This window comes from Diabrotica undecimpunctata, chromosome 9, assembly GCF_040954645.1.
Source record: "Diabrotica undecimpunctata isolate CICGRU chromosome 9, icDiaUnde3, whole genome shotgun sequence".
In the NCBI taxonomy this organism is placed as follows: domain Eukaryota; kingdom Metazoa; phylum Arthropoda; class Insecta; order Coleoptera; family Chrysomelidae; genus Diabrotica; species Diabrotica undecimpunctata.
This window is the reverse complement of record NC_092811.1, coordinates 683,046-702,996: the sequence shown is the minus strand read 5'-3', so window position 1 is coordinate 702,996 and position 19,951 is coordinate 683,046. Positions and strand designations below refer to the sequence as shown.

At 31.5% G+C, this 19,951-nt stretch overlaps 1 protein-coding gene across 2 annotated transcripts in view; it reads right to left on the bottom strand.

Moving 5' to 3' along the window:
* Nucleotides 1–18,334, bottom strand: part of upd3 (unpaired 3) — a 31,528-nt gene extending 13,194 nt beyond the window's left edge. The window contains exons 1-2 of one of the 2 annotated variants that reach the window (XM_072542489.1): nucleotides 18,187–18,334; nucleotides 12,454–12,677 (exon numbers count right to left, since the gene is read on the bottom strand). In XM_072542489.1, coding sequence (XP_072398590.1) covers nucleotides 12,454–12,527 — 74 coding nt within the window. In that variant the 5' untranslated portion in view covers nucleotides 12,528–12,677; nucleotides 18,187–18,334. The remainder of the gene's footprint in view (nucleotides 1–12,453; nucleotides 12,678–18,186) is intronic. The other variant, XM_072542493.1, reaches the window with a different exon arrangement.
* Between the last annotated feature and the right edge of the window lie 1,617 nt (nucleotides 18,335–19,951).

Genomic DNA, 19,951 nt, shown 5'->3' with positions numbered 1-19,951 from the left:
AAAAACATTCGTGAATGAACTGAGATATCAAATGCAAGACAATTATTACGTGTGGCAGAAGATCCAAAAGCTTTCGAGGTGGTGATGGCCAACGTCGGATAATTCTGATAATGCACGTAAGAAAGAAGAAAGCTAAAAACAAAAGGTAAAACAACATCTAACAGAAAAGAAATCCTTACAACTTACAACAGTCGAATAATTCTACCGAGCCTTTTATAAACGCTGATAAAAGATACAGAGCACACCCGAAGAGATAGAAAAAAGAAGTTAAGCAGTGGTTAACCAGGGTTGAGAAGAAATACCACAGATTACCAAGGACGAACTAAAACATGCGCCCAAAAAGATGAAAAATGGAAAAACACCCGGAGACAGTATAATTCCAAGCGATTGTAACAACGTTTATAGACCTGATTGGAACAACGCACCAACTTAATCTTTCCAAGCAATTGTAACATCGTCTATACAGTGTGGGGCACCGAATACGAAACAGAGGCATTTACTGGCAGACGATTCCTTTTTTGAAAAAACGCTCGGACCCGTCGATTTTGTTTTCGAGGGGGACACAAAATTGGCATAAAATCACTTTAACATTTGCAGCCCCTTAAGCGGGGGTGGCATCATCCCTAAAATCTTAAATGAAAAGGGGGGTCGAATGATCCATTATTTGAAAGGTCTTTCAACTCCCTTTATAATGATGTAAAATTCATGTATTCAATTCAGTAGTTTTGGAGATTTATTGATTTAAAGTTTAAAGTAGACTTTAATAGGTACATCAAATTAGTTTGTACTTCTTTCAGAAGAAATTTGAGTAAAAGCATTTTCTTGATAAGTAAATGCTTTTATTTACTACGCCCATGGTTTATTAATAATAAAAATAGCAATTGAAGTGTCCTTTGTGACAAAAAAAGTTGTTTCTTGAAGAATTAGTTTGCGATTGATTTGACCAATCTTTGTTGTTAAAATATCATTTATTGCTTTATACATAAATTAACCATGGTATATTCCACGGCAGAAAGGGTTGAAATTATTGAAATATTTTTGGGAAATAATCAGTGCGCTAATAGAACAGCACAAATTTTTAATGAGCGACATGAGAACAATAATGTGCACCGAAAATATGTTCTAGAACTTGTAGCTAAATTTCGGGAAACTGGATCAGTCGCCAATAAAAAACGTAATATTGAAAATCCTATAAGGAACGAAGCAACAGAAGTAAGGGGTTTTAGGGCAAGTTATTGTAGATCCTACATTAAGTACCCGCAAATTGCAAACTTCGTGTGGTGTTAGTCGACGTACTATCCAACGGATTCTAAAGGCCCATAATTTTCATCCGTATAAAATTCACCTTGTACAAGAACTTAATGAAGACGATTTTGATAAGCGATTAGAATTTTGTGAAGTTATGAGTGAACGAATTACAAACGATGAACAATTTTTATTTAACATTTGCTTTTCCGACGAATGTTCCTTTTTTTTTAAATGGCGAACTAAATCGTCATAATTGTCGATATTGGTCGGACTCTAATCCCAGAATTTACCATGAGGTACACACACAGCAGCCACAAAAATTAAATGTTTGGGCTGGCATTTTTGGCGATCAATTGGTTGGTCCTTTTTTCTTACCTGGAAATTTGACTGGTGAAATGTATTTGGAATTACTGCAAAATGCCATAGATCCTGCGCTAACAGATATAATTGAAAATCAGAATGATGGTCGATACGTTGAGAATATGTTGATGTTCCAACAGGATGGTGCCCCACCACATTACGCATTAAGAGTTCGGCATTATTTAGATCAGACCTTTCCAGGTCAATGGATTGGTAGAAGAGGTGCCGTTGAATGGCCCCCAAGATCGCCAGATTTATCACCTTTGGATTTCTTTTTGTGGGGTTACTTAAAAAGCAAAATCTATGCTACTCAGCCAACATCCTTAGAAGATTTACGACAAAGAATTGTGAATTGAGTGCCATCAAATTACTCCTCAAATATTGCAAAATGTCCGGCAACGTTTTCAGCAAAATCTTTATTATTGCATGGAAAGTAATGGTGGTCATTTTCAACATTTACTCGGCTGACAGGTCAGTTCATTCTTTATTTTTTAACAACTTTGCTGCTATGTATTGATGATCTTACGATGATGTATTTAAAATTTAAATCTATAAATCTCCAAAACTACTGAATTGAAGTACATGAATTTTACATCATTGTAAAGGGAGTTGAAAGACCTTTTAAATGATGGATCATTCGACCCCCCTTTCCATTTAAGATTTTAGGGATGGTGCCACCCCCGCTTAGGGGGCTGCAAATGTTAATGTGATTTTATGCCAATTTTGTTTCCCCCTCGATAACAAAATCGACGGGTCCAAGCGTTTTTTTTAAAAAGGAATCATCTGCCAGTAAATGCATCTGTTTCGTTTTCGGTACGCCACATTCTACTCTTCTATTTCTTATCCAGTTCTTGATGTTCTCCACCTTGCATCTACGTCGTTTATCTGTACTTCTAGCTCTGTCCCATAGTGTCTTACTATCAATTTTTCTAAGCTCTTTCATCTCTGCTGTTTCTAACATCCTTTTTGTTCTCTCTATGTCAGGTCTTGTTTCTGCCGCGTATGTTATTATTGGTCTGATGACTGTTTTGTAAATTCTGCCTTTCATTTCTTTCCCGATATTTTTATTTCTCCATATTGGTTCATTCAGCACAGATTCACTTGATCTTCCACTTCAGTTTCGAACTTTCCGTAGCTAGATAATGTGATGCCTAGATATTTAAACTCAATCACTTGTTCTATTATCCGACCTTCCAGCTCCAATTTGCATCTTAGTAAATTTGCAGTTGTAACCATGCATTTTGTCTTGTTTGGGGAAATTATCATGTTAAATTTTCTGGCGATTATATTAAATTGGTGCAGCATACGTTGTAAATCATATTCACTTTGAGAGAGTTACTATTATTCCTAGAGGTATCCTACAATAAGTGGATAACGTCCATTAATTTGACTAGATCAAATGGTTTCTTAAGGTCCACGAAACAGATATGCCGGTTTGTTGTATTCTAATGATTTCTCTTGCACTCATTCTAAATATAGCGTCGGTGCATGATCTTCCCAACCTAAAACCTTGTTGTTTTTTTGCTAGTGTTATAATTTCAATCAGTTTATTTGTTATCACTTTGGTTGTTAATGTTAGTGTTTAATAAATTAATTCCTCTGTAATTTTCTGAGTCCGATTTGTCTCCCTTTTTGAAGACAGGTATTAGGATGCTTGATCTCCATTCTTGAGGAATTCTGTTTTGTTTTATTATTTTTTGGATTAGTTTTAATAGTTGTTAAGTCGAATATTTGGAGACCATCTATCACAAACAAGTAAAAGAGACGGAAGAAGACCACCAACAAGAGCGAGAGATAACATAACTAAAATTGACCAAACGAAAACAATTCGAAAAATCTTGCGGGAGCTCTATATCCGGAAATCGAGATGCTGGGAAATGATGAAAATCTACTGCTAAGCTGCACAAAAAACTGAACCAGAAACGCCGCGAACGGATTAAAATTAACCTCACACTCTTCTTCAGAAAGGCATAAATTGGGACGTAAGGGATAGTGATGCGCAAAGTATAGCCTCCCCCATCCAAATGTTAGCCTCACCTGCCCGTGTGATGATTTTGATCCTGATTATTCGGTGCATCTTGCTGGATAAAAACGAGGCTCTATCGTCCGAGTGATTGCCGGTATAAATCCCCCACTTACTGGCCAACAGCTTCGGAAGGATGATGTGTTAAGTGGTAGGGTACTCTTTTTATATGGGGTTGAGAAGTCGGGCCCATAGGCGGATGAAGCAAAATTTGGCCAATGGTATAAGGATTTAGAAGGTAAGGAGAAACCACTAAATTAAAGATCCCTATGGATATCCCTGGAATAATTATCTTATTACATGTTGGAGAAAAATGAAGCAAAGGCCCTGAGTTCCAGACAGACTTTAAATGATCCGAGGATGCTAAGAATATCCCGGCGCATAGCGACATAAAACAGTATAGATGAACGGCACTATAAGAAGAAGTAGAAGAAGAAGAAGGCATAAAAAATTTACAAGTAAATAAAAAATTATTTTTTTATCCAAATTAATTATTTTATTTTTGTCACTCAAAGCAAACAGTTCCCATTAACACTATTATCCTTGTAGACCAAACAACATATGACCTTTAAGGCCAGGCTGCGTAATGCATTTTCCGTATTATTTAATTTGAACGAAGTGTTATTCTTTATAAAACGATAACTGTTTTAATTTCTATTAAATATGATGTAAATATTTAAACAATAGCATAAGAATACAGGAAGTTATTCGGAATAGTAAATAAAAATTTCAAATATGACATGTATAAGAATTAATTGGTTGGGTGGGCATAAAATTTGATATTTATCTTCATATTTTGACAATATTAACCCAAGAAATGAGGAAATATACAATGTTTTTATAACAGTCACTGGTATTATAACTAAGAATTGTTAAAAGGTTTTTTTTTTGTATATTATTATTTATTAATAATTTAAGAAAAATTGGTCGATTTTTAGAATTTTCTTTTGTAAATTAAAACCATACTCTAGTGATTTCTCAGTAATTTGCTTTATAAAGAGTATAATAGACCAGCATTTCTGTGTCTGATTGACCTAAAGAAAGCGTTTGACAGAGTAAGACTCAAAGATGTAATCCATCTTCTGTATAACAGAGAAGCTCCCCTAAATATTATAAAAACTGTCAAAAACATTTATCAAAACAACAAAATGGATGGAAGTCAGAATAGATTGACAACTCACAGAACCTATAGAAATAGGTAGCGGAATAAGACAAGGGGATTCATTGAGACACATGCTCTTCAATTTGATCATGGATGAAATCATCAAAAGCGTTAACAAAGGAAGAGGATACAGAATGGGAAACAATGAAATCAAAATGCTCTGTTACGAAGACGATGCAATATTGATAGCCCAATATGAAGATAGTCTGCAAAGACTGGTCCACAGATTAAACATAAGAGCAAAAGAATTTAATATGACAATCTCATCTCAGAAAACTAAAACAATAGTAGTCAGTCAGCAAAGAACTAACCAGATGTAAAATAGAAATTGATGGCATCAGTATTGAACAAGTAATGGAAATAAAATACCTGGGAATTACACTGTCTAGCTATGGAGACCGGGAAAAAGAAGTGAGAGATCAAGTACAAAAAGCAAATAGATTCGCAGGATGCCTTAATAATACTATATGGTGAAACAAACACATTAAGACTGAGATGAAGTCAAGAATTTATAAAGCCAGTGTAAGATCAATAATGAGATATGCCCCAGAAACAAGACCCGATACAGCCACAACGCAAAGGCTACTGGAAACGGCAGAGATGAGAGTACTGAGAAGAATTACAGGAAATGCTGAGAGATCGAAAGAGAAGTGAAGACAGAAGAAAATGTAACGTACAGTTATAAAAAGGAAGAACAACTAGAAGAATAATAGCCCGTGAAGATGGGGATGGTTCTGTAAACAGTAAAAAGGAACAAATATTATTATTATTAACGGTTATTTTGAAACTTAATGGTAATCATAAAGATGAGAGGGAGGCTATCATATTCCAAATAAATGAAAATCATCCTTACCGAAGAAGAAATTATTAGCTGAAGATTAGGAAAGAAGTTGGTATTATAGGTACACGACTGTCTTGATAAATTCTCAATTCCCTGGTCTATAACGTTTGTAATAGTAAATTAGTACACTTTAATTGTTTACCTTTTATCGAAAAAACCCCAACTAAATTGAGACATAGTTACTGATAACAACTTCTTAACAATTGAACATTTCAAAGTTTATATAGACATAATTATCGACAAAAGAGAAATATTGGGTGAAATGAAACTGTTACATCTATTTATGTGCCAATTTAAGCTTATCTCGGTATTGTTCGAGTATTATTAAGTATTTCAGTCTAGACCGTTTATCGTTAACTTTTCCTTGGGTTAAGTTGATCGATATTTGAGATTAAATTTCATCTGTGATTATGATACATTTATGATAATGTTCTACATTTTAGGCAACTTTAAAATAAACGATCAATTTTGTACTCTTTCTAAATGAAACCTATTGGTAAGATGGATGTTTTTCTTACCATTCAGCCATTCTCTTCGTTTTCAAAACTATCAAACTGATTTTTTTTGTGCTTTGATTCACAACTCCCGATGAGACTTAACTTTATTAGCATCATCTTGAACTACGACAACAAAAGCGAAACAGGTAAGGTAGAAATAAAAAGAATTCTCGGAAAATCAATCCAATTGACATCGTAGAAAGATATTTTGAAGATCTTTTAAATTCTAGACAAATCATATGAAGGGCTAGAAGAATTTTAAACACCAACAATTGACTAGGAAACTAACGATTTTCCCATGACACTCGTTGATACAGATATCTAACAACTACTTTTGTTAAAAATTATAAAAGATTACTATTATAAAAATTATAAATTACTTATTATAAAAGATTACTTTTATAAAAAATTACTATTTTTTCTCTGACTCTTCTTTCCATATATTTCTTGTGCTCTTAATTTCTTTTCTGTATGCCCTCTTTACACTTGGCATTTCACTATTCTCTCGTTAATATTGTTTAAATAATATACGAAAAGGAATATTCACATCAGGTGAACCTACCATTCCATTATACGTATTTCGCTATTATTACCTCGTCAGATAGAACTTGCTGATATAGACGAATAGACGAAATGAAGAACATATCCTTTGCTATATCGGTGTTTAATTCAAGACTTTTAAGTCATTCATTGTCTAGTGCAATTTGGTTTAAATACTAATATCTTGTTGTCTCAATTTTTGTATATCTAGTTGTTCTGCTGTTTTTTCCTGTTTGTCATTCCTGTTTCTCTGAATTCTGCATCTATATTTTATCTGTACTATTACCCTTTACAACCCTGGTCTCCTAGGTTTCTAAAATTCTCTTCTTGTCATGCTTTCCAGTGTTCTTCAAACCATCATAGGTTCGGGTTAGTATACAGTATGTTAGGATTGGGCATATTATTGTTTTGTAGAATATCACCTTTGTCCATGCAAATTTTGTGGTTTATTATTGCGGTAATATTATTTATAATGTTCAATACAAATGCTTCCAGGTTTAAAAATTCGTAACTGATTCAATGAGTCGTCTTCTTTAAAGAGTGGCTATAGGATTCGTTGTTGCAATCTGATCTGCCTATTTTTTTGGTGTTAGGTCCATTAAAAATTAATTTGCTATTCCTAGTTTTCTTGTTGTCCCAAAAATCGCATTAAATTCATTTGTAGTTACATAATTAGATTTCGATGATTTTCTTCACGTTGCAGGTCTATTTCTAAGTGATTACTGTATTAATGTTTCCTGGGAAATGTCAACGTTTTACCCATATACGGGGTATAAAAATAAAGTTGGTTTTCATCTTATTTTGCAACGACCTAAGGAATTTATTAGAAGCAAATAGAGATAGCTTAATTTTTTTCAAAATTTTCGTAAAAAAATCGTCAATATCTTTATTATCAAAAAAGAAAAGTACGTTCAAAGCATAACGTGATTTTAATTTTAATAAATGTCAACAAATTTTATGTAAGTAGCGTTTTCTTTGCTTTAAATGTTAATAAAAATTTGTTACATTTGAAGTGCTGTATAATCTTTGATAATAGAGATATCGAGATGATTTTTTTAACGAAAATCTTGAGAAACGATGAAACTATCTCGAAATATTAATAAGATGTAGCGTTTGTTTCTAATAAATTCTACAGGGGGTTGCAAAATAAGATGAATGAACACAACTTCATTTTTACACCTCGTATACGGGTAAAATGTTGTTATTTTTTAAAAAACATTAATACAATGATTTGTTAAAAAATACATAATGTGAGAAAAAAATCATCGAAAACCAATCATCCGTTCAGAAGAAAAATAGCTTTAAACTTATGGTTAATTTAAAGCTACGGTTTGTTAGAACAGTGCGCAGCGCACAGCATACACGTACAGCATAATCTGTTCTACTCGACTCACGGTAGTTTTGGATGAGTCGGTTTGTTAGATTAATTCGCAAAAATAGTCTGTCGCTCTGAAAACAAGTTCAGAAATTAGTTTCATATTTATTCTCTCAAAGGTTGTACGTTTAAAAAAAGGAATTCTCGCAAACCTAACGCAATAATTTCATTACTCCAAGAAGAGGAGGAAGAAGAAGAGTTGATAACGTTAAATCTAAATAAAAAAAATAAAAATGTAAACTAAATTTTTTCATGTCTTAATACAGAAGGTGCTTTTAAATTAACAGTCGAAGAAAGATTGTTTCAAAACGAGGAAAAATTTCGAGAATATTTTAGACTTTCCACGGATTTGTACTAGATCCACTAGCCTTTCATCTTCCTCGGGAGAAAATTTAGTAGACATCACTTAATTATTACAATAATAATAACTATATAAAAATACAATTATAATTTCGGTATAGATGTGTACGCCGTGAGCTCAGGTGAACGTTTGCGTCCAAATCAAATCGCAGTTGATTCCAGCGTACACCGTTGACGTACACGGCTATCGGTCTGCAGTGCGCGCAGCTCAGCAGAACCTAACAAACCGTTCTCATAGATAACCATTTCTTTGATTTTGACGAACGTGCGCGGCGTTCGACTGACTGTGAGTAGTTATGCGTCGCTCACTGTTCTAACAAACCATAGCTTTAGGTGGTGCATTAATTTTGGGCAGTAGATTTTTTGATTATTATTATAATTAGACTTAGGCAAATATGCAAATTGCATATTTTGCATATAATGCATAAAAAATGCAAAAATGTCCAATTTTGCATATTTTTATAAAAGTGAGCATAAAGTGCATATAATTTGAAAATTTGGTGTTAACTATATATTTTTATATTCAAACTTACAGATAGCATGAAAATGCAAATATTTAATTTTGTTTTATAATCACTTGGTATTCAAATTCTTGATATAGTAACTAATAAAAGACAGCGGCTTATAGTTTTGTCACGTTTTGTCCTGGAATTAAGGGTTTGTGTTTGCCAGTTTATGTCTCTAGGTAAAAATTTTTATTTTGACGGTCAGTTTCACTTGGTTTCACTTTTGTTGTAAAATTGGAGGCGTAAACAATGTGTATTTTTAATTGTGAATAATTATTGAGCTTTGAAAATGCCGAAAATAAGCAATGTTTCAACTTGGATAAAACCTTACAAAGAGCTATCTATGGATATGGATAAAGTTTATTGCTCATGTTGTGGCAAAACTGTAAGTACATACGTATTATTTTTTATTTTATTTTAAAAATTTACAGGGTGGTACAAACAAAGATTTTAAAATTGGAGATTATGTTTAAGAAAAGTACCGACACAACGCTAGTTCGCAATAAATCGATGTATTTTTTCTTTTTTCAAGCATTTTTTAAACTCCTTGCGATAAAAAATAGGATACCTATTTAAAATTCAAATCATTCAATAGTCTACTGAAAGGTCGCTAACATTTTTTTTTTTCTAACAATAGCATAGTTTGCTTTAATTTTGCTAAAAACAAAAACATATTGTACCGTTTTTAAATAAAACGAGCGGTTCGAATTTATATAAATATATTTATTTATAAGTTTACAGTTCGGTAATATCTTAACAACTAAAACTAACTCATAACATCGTTACATCTATATACCAAAAGTATTATTCTAGAATAATCCAAAGTAGTCCCACCTCTAATTCGCCTACGTGACCGGTTGTTCTCTCTCGCACTCGATACATCGCGAAAGTTCTCGAAGCGTTTTCGAGATGCAACCCTTACATGGGCCATGCCGAAATCATGTTCGTAACAATATATATTGGACTTAATTAGGTGCTTTTAATTTATGCTCACAGTATTTTTTCTTTAAATGTAAACAGAAAAGACCAAGAGCCTCTTGTAAATATTTGGGGGTTCTTCTTTCTTGTACATACATTTCTTGATATTTTCCAGATTACTACACCGATTTTTATTTGATTTCATTTAAATATTTTAATTGTTATGCAAAAACGGTTCATTTTTAGTTTATTTCTACAATCTTAGATTTTAAAAATGGGTACAACTATAGAATATTTATATTCTTTTTTAGATTTTATCTGAAAAAAAATTTCAAATAGATCAGCATGTCAGAACCGCGAAACATTTAACTAAAAAAGTAAAAACCACATCCAGTGAAAAATATCAACCTTCAGTGTCCAAGTGCTTTCAGTTAAGTTCCAAAAAACAAACCAAACAAGAAATTTTTAACAAAGACTTGTGTCGTGTATTAGTATCTTCTAATATACCGCTTTCAAAATTATCTAATGAAAACTTTAGTTCTTTTTTAAAAAATTATTGCAAACAAAACATTCCCAGTGAACGAACTCTAAAGAGAAATAATGTCAAGTTGTTATACTCCTCAGTTATCCACAACATAAAAGCCGAAATAGGTAATAATTACTTTTACATATGTGTGGACGAGACCACTGACTCGTCAGGAAGATACATTGTGCACTTTTTGATTAGTGTACTTAGCGATGAAACCTTTCCTAAATCGTATTTAATTTCCTGTAAGCAAGTGGAAAAAATCAACGCTTTAACAATATCACGGTTTCTACAAGAAGCATTAGCAAACTTTTTTCTTCCTGCTGCTGTGCCTAATGATAAATTATTCCTTATTTTATCTGATGCCGCACCATATGTGGTGAAAGCAGGACAAAATTTAAAAATATTTTATCCAAACTTAATACATGTCACTTGTTTAGCGCATGGAATAAACAGAGTTGCGGAGGAAGTAAGAAAATAATTTCCACTAGTTAACAGTTTAATAGCGAGCGTCAAAAAAGTATTCCTGAAATCACCTGTAAGAATACAATGTTACAGAGATATGCTTCCTGCTGTTCCACTGCCACCGCAACCCATTTTAACACGTTGGGGAATATGGTTGGAAGCAAGCTAATTTCTATGCTGATCATTTTGTTGATTAAAAAAAAAATAATTAACCATTTTACGGATGATAGTTGCCAATCTTTATTAGAAGCTAAGCAAGCCTTTCAAAATAACATCCTCTAACAGCAACTGTCATTCATAAAATCAAATTATAGTTTTGTCCAGAAAACTATAACTCAATTAGAATCCTCAAAATTATCATTGTTAGAGAGTAGTTTTAATAAAAGAATTTGAGTCTTTGTGTCAAAACGTTAAAGGTACTATAGGAAAGGAAATTTTTCAAAAATTTAAAGTAACCATGGAAAAACATAGTGGTTACCAGGTTCTTTCTGAAGTAGTTCAAGTACTAGCTGGGACATTTTCCGAACCACTTAATTTAGAACCATCTATTAGAGTAAATTTGAAAAATGCCCCAGTTACATCAGTTGATGTCGAAAGAAGTTTTTCTATTTACAAATATATGTATTCAGATAGAAGCTATAAGTTTTTATTAGAAAATTTTGAACATCATTTAATAATCTATTGTTACCACAATTCAAAATAATATTTATATGTTAAAATAATTGTATATGTTATGTATTTATAATATTTAAGTATTTTGTAAATAAAAAAATATTGTAAATATTTTTTATTACATGAATATTTTCTAGATAAATATGCATATTTTGCATAAAACACTGCATATTTTTGCATAAAATACTTCATATTTATGCGCATATTTCATACTTTTTTATTTGCATATTTGCCTAAGTCTAATTATAATAAAGGTACCTTTCGTTGATTAGAACGACATAAACTTTTGAATCGTCAAATAATTTAATTTGATATATTCTCTTCAATTTGGTGCTTTCAGAATTCATGTAGACCTAATAGTTTACACATAATAACGTTGTAGATAAAAGGTTTTTGTGATAAACAATGCCAATTTTGCAATAACTGTTAAGTGAAACTACTTGAAATTTTTATAGCTAAATGTGATATTGTCCCAATTATCACGGGATTTGCTTTTTATGCTTTTTTAGAAAAGTTATCAATAAGTTTCAAAAAATCGATTTTTTAAGAAATTTTTCCAATAATTAACAAATTAACAAAAATAACTTTACAAACTCTCATTTTAAAGGATTTTCTAGAGTTTTTCAGTAAAATTGTGTCACTTTTCCATAAAATTTACCTTTAGTATTTAAGGGAGACACCGAAACTATAGAATTCCCGATGACGGAAGGGGTAAAACAAGCAATACGAGCATAAAGGAATGACAAGCCTCCAGGTATTGACAATTGTCCTCCCTGAACTGTATAAATTATGTAGCAAACACCTCGTAGGACAAAAGCATATACTTATGAACAAGATTTGGAATGATGAAAAGATCCTCAGCGACTGGAAAACTATAGAATTTTTCAACTAGCTTCAGTATAAATGAACAATAACATTCCTAGTAATTTCGTGAATCATGCAACAAAATAAATCACTTACTTGCTACTTTTAGTCTTCATCCATTGTGGGATGGAAATGCCTGATCCTAGAGAACGGTCCTCTTTGGTAGCCATACTCTCGATTTAGTTAACGTTCCAAAATAAGTAAACAGGATAAAAGTTCTTAAACTAAGCAATCAATCAAGTAAAGCACTCGTTCGATTGGAAATTGATCTAGAATCCAACGTAAAACGTCTAGGAGTAAGCTTCACTTAATATCCAAATCTGTAAAGACAACAACAGTTGATCGAATGGCTACACAGGACGAAACATATATAACAACGATTACAAGTTTATTTTAAACAATACCACAACATCACAAACATGTTACAACACTCAAATTTTGCAATAATTATTCGAGGAGATATTGGCATTGGGCAAGCCATATTTTTTTATAAAAAAAAAAGAGTTTTATATTGATACAGAAATGATATTTTAAATTGCTCTTAAAAATTTATCGTTATTTGTAGGTTTTTGGTTAAATAACAAAATAAAATTGACAGTACTCCGTCAAATAACACAAAAGCAATAAAATATTCAATAAAGTCTATCAGAAATTCCTCATAAGCACTATATAATGATAAAAAAATTTATCTTGCAGAATGACCAACAAACAGCAAATTTATTTGGAAAGCACTTGAAAAACTATATAGTCCATTGAAATGTTACATTTTTATGACTTAGCATGCATTTCTTAGAGGAGTCATCTTTGATAAAGGGAGAAAGGAGGGTTTTCGCGTTGTTGTTCCAAAATTTTTACCTCGTTATTTTTGTTTATAACTTTGTTATTTTCCATTTTACGATTAAAAGTAACAGACATAAAGTTATAGACAATTAAATTGGCTATATATAATGTCCGATAAAATTTTTTGTAGCGTTCTTAGGTTACGAGATATACCGCGAAAACCTTTACTCCCCTTTTTCCAAGATGGCGGCCAGGGGAAAAAGGTGGCGACCCCACAAATATGAACTTAAGCTTGTATTTACCGTTCCAACACATCAAAAAAATAAAATTTCTTCGTCCAAGGCATAAAAAATGTAACATTTCAATGCACTATATAAATAATTGACGAAATTAGCTCAATACAAGGGTATTTCCAGGACTACGTGATTAAATCCAGCAATTAATTTTTGAATGCACTCCATACAGTTGAAAAAAAGAAGTTTATCAGTAGAAATATATATCAACGGTACTGTATTCTTAACACATAGTAAACATCACATCTAATGTATATATGCACAACACTCAACAGAATTTCAAAATAATAAGTAATTCAACATACTCTATGTAAAAACTAATCAGAACAGATACTAATCACAGATCATATAACTTAAAAACTTCGATTTGCTACTTCACAAGCAAAAAATCCAAGAATAATTTTACTTCAGCTCACTGCTGTTATTAGTTACTTCATCTGTTGGCTCACTATTGTCTCCATTATTGGCACCATTTGACAAAGCTGTATAGATAACACAGATTTCTGTAAAATGTTGACGATTTTAACACAATCCAATAAAAGTGCATAGAAATTTAAATAAGATTAACAACTAATAATCACTCGTTTTACAAGGTCATAACTTTTACAGGTTAAAACGACCACTAACAACTTATCTTTCTCCTTAAATGTTCACAATAAATAAATTTATGTTGTTACTTGATAAATTATGCAATATTTCTATATTAGAAACTAATACACTACTCAACAAAATGATCATATCAACAACTATTGGAATATCATACCACAACTTTGTTTTTAACAGTCATAAGAAAACCAGGGAAAAATTCACAACAAACTGGCCAATCAGGTTGTAAAACTTATGTTTTAAATTCATTTGTAGAGGATACAAATGAATTTAAAACCCAGAGCAGCTGGAATTTGGACCAAATTTGAACAATAATTATAAAAGATAAGATATTATCAGTAGAAACAATTAACCCAACAACAAAATACAGTAAATCTATTAACTTTATAGGAGAAAAATCCCAATTAAGTCCACCAAACCCATATCACACCATAATTAAACCAATATGGATGTGAACAGCAACCTTGACCATCAAGTTAGTTTACTGATTAGTAACATACAGCTGGTATATCAACATTTTCATAATTTAAAAATAAACATGTTACTACAACACACAAGTATCTGATATCAATTTATAAAAATAGAAAAGAAATTCCAAATTTAGCTGTTATGAGGTCATATGAAGTCATAACTCCTTTATAGAAGAAATCTCACCTATCTCTGCTGAATTTTTTATTATTTCAAATCTTATCAAAATTATATACAAATACTGTAAATAAAGTAAAATAAATAAAGGAGGTACTAAGACTCCCTATGGTACTAAGTTGTGATTTTTCCTTGTGAACAAAGAGTTTCCAATTTGAATTCAGCCTGAATAAAAACACAATTTAAATAATCAATACAATGATGAATGGACATATATTTTGAAGCCAGTAATAAAAAAAAACATGTAAAATAGTGGACTATTATTGATAGGATAGTTTTTATTGTTGATTTGTTATTTTGTATTGATAATGTTAAGATTTACATAATTTATGTTTGTTTTGTACCAATCTTGTCTCATATGTTACAGTAATTTTATTAAACCAACAATGTGAGTACCTATATAATCTCTTCAGGTAAAAAAGATTATAATAAGACATAAAGAAATTTAAAATGGATAATGAATGTAAACTACAAATTCAATTATAATTTAATATACTTTACTTAAATGCTGAATCAATAAGGAATACAATTCTAGAACTCCTAGACCTGGTGAAGAACAAGATTTTAATGTGAATAAATGTATGTGTGTAGCTGATAAAAAAGAAGGTGGAGGTGTAGTAGGGATATTTATTAAAGACTGTTTTTATTATTCTGAAGTCTAAAAAAGACAGTAACAATTCATGCATTACAATATCATAATTCTACATTCAATGGTGGCTGCTGGTGGTCAGCACCAAATAACATACCAGCTCTATCAAAACCTTCAGTAACTATAGAGCTAAAACATACATATTTGACTGGCAACAAGACTCATATAATCATATTAGAGACATTATAAGAAAACTAAAAAACAGAAAATCTTCAGGCTGCGATGACTTTAGTGTGAATATTATTAGAGAGTTTGTAGAGGAACTGCTACCAATTACAACTAAAATAGTTAACCTCTTTCTTATCACTGAATTAATCCTAAGCTCTATGTAAATGCCAATAGTGGTACCATTACATAAAGGAGATGACTCAAAGCAACCTGGAAGTTATCTGCCAATATCTCTTTTAACAGCCATGTCACCAAATTGTACAATTCTTCATTCAGCTACTGGTTTAACAGGCAATATTTTTTAATTTTTAGACATGATTCAAGCAGAGTCTCTGCTGCTACTCACTTAATTACATACTATTAATAATATACAACAAATTAGATAAAGGGTTAAGTTGTGTATTTGTATCATTAGATTTGCAAAAAGCTTTTGATACAGTTGACTATGAAATATTTAATTTAGTGCTTGAACAATATGGTATAACTTGAATGGCTTTAGTTTGGTTGATGGACTATTTGAGTGACAGAATAAAAAATGTGCTTTCCTCAAGGGTTTATATTAGGACCAACACTTTTCCTGATTTATATGAATGCTATATCCAATTTACTGCTGCAGTCCATGTTGTATCTGTATGCTGATGACACTGGTCTTCTGTATGCTAATAAAGATCCCAGAAAATTAGAAACTGATGTAGAAAAGTTATTAATGGAAATAGATGAGTGGCTTAAGTACCACAAACTCTCACTTGATATGAATAAGTACAGTTATATGATAATTTTAAATGTAGATGCACATAGAGAGATGCAGTTGAAGTTTGGAAAATTTAAATTTAATAAAAAGAAGTTCATCAAGCATCTTGGATTATATATTTATAGATAAACAACTTAATTGGAACCACACATATATGTTATAAAATAGCTCCAGCATTGAACATGCTAGGAAGAATTGCTAAATTTATAAGTCTCCCCCATAGTAAAATGGTAAATTATTCTTTAATAAACTCACATCTGTCTTATTTAACCATCATATAGGGTAATACCAATCACAAACAGCTTCATCCTCTTGCAATATTATAGAACAGCACTATTAAACATGTTTTTCAACTGCCACACCATTCTTCAACACAAGATCTATACTGTCAATGTACAATGTATACTGTACAATGCAAGTTTGTGTATTAATTCATAAACGTAAGCTTTCTCAAGTACTTACAAATATTGCCCTAACACTGAACAAAGATGTACATGACTATCATACTAGGCAAAGGGGTACTTTTCATATAGGAAGAATGCAAACTTCTGCTGCCCATTAATATGAAAGAAAGTCATATAGGCAAATTTTTATTTGAACTAAAACAATTACTTTTTGATAACTACTTTAGAACCAACCAGATTTAAATTTCTTATTGTAAGTATATTTTGAATTAATGGAAAAAAACTTAAACTCTTTATAAAACCATTGTTAATGTAGTATTTATAAAACCAACATACCTAGGGCACTTGATTTATTAAGTGTATTTGAATTAAACCTTTATTGTGAAATTAATCAACTGAAAAGTAATAATAATTACCATTAAGAAGCATCAAAGGTTCTTGGAAACATTTAAAATTTCCAATCTGCAGATCATATTTACACTGAGACCATAAAAATCCAAAGAGGAGTTAGACAAGGTTGTATACTCTCGCCATTATTTTTCAACCTTTATTCAGATGAGATCTTTGTATGATTCTGGATGAGACACAAGAGGAGAAAGATCAGAAGAAATTCAAAAAATGAGAAAAAAAAAAAACACAATTTATTCTAAAAATTGGCTACAAGAGAAAGATTTACTCCAAATACATTACAGTGACTCATAAAAGCAGATAAAATACTGTCAAAAACTGTCAATCAGTATAATAAATGAATTCTTGAGAAATATTTTTACTAAAAAAAAGGTAAAATACTCATTGTAGCAAATTGTCAATCAATCAACGAATTTTTGAGATATATTTTCACTGAAATTATTTTCGAAATCTATGCCAATACGCCATTTTATAATTAAATTAAATTCTCAATTTTTGTCCTAATCGATTCGAACCCGGATTTACTTGTATTGTGTAGTGTAAAACACCATCCAATTCACTACCCATGAAACTGTGACCAATGGTTGATTTTGAAGTATAAACCAGAAATTAATAAGAAATCCTATTGCCACAGCACAGATCATCTTTAGAATGTCGTGTAAACTGTAAATACACAAATACAATGTATAGTAGAATATTTTTTATTAATATTCTTTATGAATACTTTCGCATTCATTATAATTGATTCCATTGTCCCTTCCTGCTAGTACTTTTTGTTTGCATTTATAAATAGACATGGAAATTCTGTCATTACAGATTGTATTCAAGTTGTTAGTAAATCATTAGAGACTTTCGATAATGAGGAATTTTTTTTGTTTGAAAGTAAATTTTTTCCAATTAGCTATTTACAAAATATAAGGTTGTAAAACGTGACGTATACTAAAACAGAACCTTTATTATAGTTCTTTTAAAATCGCATACAATCCTTCTCAAATCTATTTAGGTGAGCATTGTTTGTAAATGGAAAATTACAACAAATATTTGGTATCTTTGAGTGGTTAGATATCAAAGATTCTGTAATTTTAGACAATAATAACACGCAATCGATGTATTTAAACGTCTTACCTTGCATTTATTGTCAACAATTGTGGAAAAACAACTTTTTAAAACAAGCATATTGGAAAATTTGTAAGAAACTATATAATCAAACTGAAACAAAACTGTCTCTAAAGAAGATTGATTGATTACTGTTCTGTCCCGTCAAATTTTTTGACAGAAGGTGACAGTAGAAAATGCTAGAAAACACCGTTAGGAGTAGTTCGGAGCAGACGCCTATATTATAACGTCTCTCTTTAATTTATCATTTTAACAAAGATAAAAGACGTATATTTACAATTCAAGGACAGTTTACCACAAAATAAAAGGTTATATAGTAAAAGTTCAGAGAAATAAAGGATTTTTATTGTAAATTAGAAAGGTTTCGTTAGTAGATTACATTATTTTATATTCACCTTCATTGCATCATTCTAAGAAAAATTATATTGTTCAGGTATAAAATGACCTTGCATAGAATAACTGTTTTACAGGTCTGGCTTGTATATTATGTTTATAACTATCCATTATATGGATATGGTTCGTACTGGCCTAAACTGTTTCTAATTTTTTAAATTTAATCAACAATTTGTTCAGGTGTTAATAATTATTATCAGTAAATTATATCTCTTAAATTATGGTTCTGTAAAATTTTATTAATATTCAAGAATTATATTTTGAAAACTGCTTCCTACAAGGAAACCGAATTATCAAATAAAGTAATTTAGTTAACGAAATACGTTCATACAGTTAATGAAAGATTAATTGTCAAAGAAAATAGCTTCTGAAAATGTGTTATTTATTTAAAATGTTGCACGTGATTCTCATTTAATCAAATATTTAGCATATTTAGTATATTTACAAAAAAAAAAACGAAGAGTTGCTTGAAACACATTGGTGGAAAATCTTATTGTCCAAAATAAATCCTCTTTTTCCTTTGGAATTTTTCATGGTGACGTCAATTGAGAGCTGTGAGAAGTAAATGTAAAACATTCATTGTTAAGTCAAATACATTTATCCTTGTTCGAACTGTTGAATAAGAAGGTCACTGCTTAGGCATACTCTCTCTGTAACAACATAGGCGAGGAGTTTGAGAGCGCTTGTGCTAAAAATAGCAGCTTATCAGTTTGTCCGAAGAAGCTATTGGATTAACCAAAAACCAACGAGGCCTGGACGTTGGCTAAACAATAATTAGTACAGGGTTTCAGTAGAATATACTAGCCCTAAAATTTTATTTCTATTGGCGAAAACGACTGCAGGAACAAGTGCCACTAATTCCCTTACCTTCAGAGGGCGTCCACAGCGGGACCTTCTAGCAGCGTTGTAAATGCAAGTTTTTAACTATAGTCACTATCAAAATCTACAAATTACACATCTGGTAGGACAAGCCTTTTATCCTCCTCTTATCACTGTGAGACTGCAGTGACACTGATGCTCTGTAAGTTTGTAGCCAGGTTTTTAGTTTGGCTCGACCAAGACTGCCACTTCCCCCCGGTCTGTGACTCGCTCACAGACCGCGGCAATGATGCCAAATCCCTATGCCACCCTCATCACTGGCAATTCCGAAAATAATATCCCAGTTAATTCATACAACTGGCATTCCGCTGCCATAAGCTTGTCAACCTCCACAGCGAAATGACCCTGGTAACAGCTTGCTATCTAATCTTGAATTTCCTGAACTCACAAAATCGAAAAATATCCCATGCAAACAATATTTGTCAAAAAATCAACCCATATTTGCTTCAACAAAATCTTTAAACATTCCTCCCAAACCATATCATAAACAGCAACATAACCA